Source organism: Bombyx mori, chromosome 23 (genome assembly GCF_030269925.1).
Source record: "Bombyx mori chromosome 23, ASM3026992v2".
Taxonomy (NCBI): Eukaryota; Metazoa; Arthropoda; class Insecta; order Lepidoptera; family Bombycidae; genus Bombyx; species Bombyx mori.
In genome coordinates, this window is record NC_085129.1 from 4249270 (window position 1) to 4251468 (window position 2199).

At 39.1% G+C, this 2199-nt stretch overlaps 1 protein-coding gene across 1 annotated transcript; it reads left to right on the forward strand.

The window, feature by feature from the left end:
* Positions 1-343: 343 nt before the first annotated feature.
* LOC101742914 (GILT-like protein 1) lies at positions 344-1192 on the forward strand. Its single transcript, XM_004921709.4, has one exon. The coding sequence runs from the start codon at positions 463-465 to the stop codon at positions 1147-1149; it is 687 nt and encodes a 228-aa protein (XP_004921766.3). The 5' UTR covers positions 344-462; the 3' UTR covers positions 1150-1192.
* Positions 1193-2199: the final 1007 nt, after the last annotated feature.

The following is a 2199-nucleotide window of genomic DNA, read 5'->3' on the forward strand; positions in this document are numbered from 1 at the left end:
GTTTGAAAGGTAGGGCAGACGTTGTAACTATACTTGAGACTTCAGAACTTATATCTCAAGGTGGGTGGCGCATTTACGTTGTAGACGTCTATGGGCCCAAGTAACCACTTAACACCAGGTGGGCTGTGAGCTCGTCCACCCATCTAATCTATAAAAAAAAGGTAAGACTTAATGTTAACTCATCGTTCAGACCGGAAGGTATGACGGCTTTGTGGCAACAACGAGTAGGACTACCTACCAGCACTAGCTTATATCATCAGCACTAAATGTTTGATACACAAAAACTTTAATTTAGTTGGACTTTACAGTCAAAATCATTTAAAACAAGTAATTATATAATAATAAAATTAATCGATAAACATTTCAGTTTTATCTTTCTAATTCAAGGCAGCCTTATCTAGTTATTATCCGCCATGATTCTTCAAGTATATATTACAGGGGAAAATTAATATAATCTAATAAATGTATATTGTTTATGATAACGTGTCAGTTCTTTCCACACGCATGCACCGAGCAGTCGCAATGAGCGTGAAAGTGATTCTGTGTCTCGTGCTAGCCTGCACATACGTTGAAGCTCTCCAAACTGTTAACGGAAAGATCAAAATCAGTGTTGGCACTACCGCCGGATGTTCCGACACCGTGAACTTCATCAGCCAACAGCTTAAAGAAGCCTATGACCTGTACAAAGAATACCTAGAAATCGAATACGTACCTTGGGGTAGAACGCGTTTTGACAATGGACAGTTTACTTGCCAATTTGGAGTCAACGACTGCTGGGCGAATAGACTTCATCGGTGTGCCTTAAATATGCTGCGCGGGAACCAGGATGCCCAAGTACGCTACATGCAATGCGAATACGCTCCGCCTTTCCCGTCTTTTATACAAGGCTCATACGTCTGCGCGCGTGAGGCTGGCTTGGATCTGGTCAATTTGGACCATTGTGTTGCGAATGTTGGTGATGAGTTGGATACCAGAGCTCAAGCAGCCGCTGCCCAACCAATGGCAGTTATTAATTTCGTGCCTTCGATCGTTCTTAATGATGAGATTGATAGAAATCGCCACAACGAAGCTTTCAGGAGGCTGCCCAGTTTGATTTGCTTCGCTTTACTTGACGACCCGAACAATGATATTACTAGTTGTCAAATTTAGATCACCAATGTTAATTGGATTTATTAAAAACTTTTTTAATTAATAGTAGCGAGTTTCATTGCGTTATCCAAACTTCCTGTTCAAAAGAAACTGAATTCTTTGAATCGTCTTCATTTAATTTAATTACAAACATTAAACAGAAAATGAAATAGCTACTTGCTAAACTGTTTTAAGTCCGCTACTCAATTGACAATTTGAGAAGTTTTATCTTAGTTGGCCCCTATGCTCCGAGGCTCCTTTTCAGCTAAATGTCCAACTTTTGCCGCCTTTTAATCGTCAAAGTTCAGCAATTGGACAATCGGCTAGCAGAGATATAGCTAATAGCTGTGTTATTTCAGACGATAAGCTAAATGATAGCATTTTCGTTATTACATTGCAAACAGTGGCCTTGCTTATCTTTCAACACGAAAACTTCGTGTTTTGCTTTCGTATGTCAAATTATCACTTAGTCTCGATGATAATATTCTCGGCATTAATCACACATTAATAAAATACAGTTAGAACTAATTGATATAATATATTTACTGGTGATACAACGTCTAGTGAGTTCCTACGGGTAGATACACCTACCTGCCATGAAGTAGTAATGCGTTTCGGTTTGAAGGGTAGGGGAGCTGTTGTGTTGTTAAAACTGAGACTTTAGAACTCATATCTCAAAGTAGGTGGTGGCATTTACGTTGTTGATGTCTATGAGCCTAACACCCTGACACCAGATAGGCAGTCAGCTTATCTACCCAACTCAGCAATAAAACAATATATTATATTGGTATTCCCGCAAAACATATGGCAGAAATACTAAAGGCACCTAGCATTGTTGCAAAATACGAATGGAACACTATATGTAATTTGATATTTAGCCTGTCCTTTTCGTTGTAATGGTTTGCAAACGATCGTCATTACTGTCCCGACAATGCATTGTGCATTGGAATACGAGTCGTCATAACATGGACTTACCATTTTTTTTACAGGGTTACATTTTTATTTCTTCTAAGTTTATTCTCAAGAACGGTTACTGGTGAGGTGTAGTAATTCGTTGATCGGCGTTAGAAT

What these genes read in the sequence shown, in the direction of transcription:
- LOC101742914 (XM_004921709.4), top strand. Translation starts at nt 463, where the DNA reads ATGTATATTGTTTATGATAACGTGTCAGTTCTTTCCACACGCATGCAC.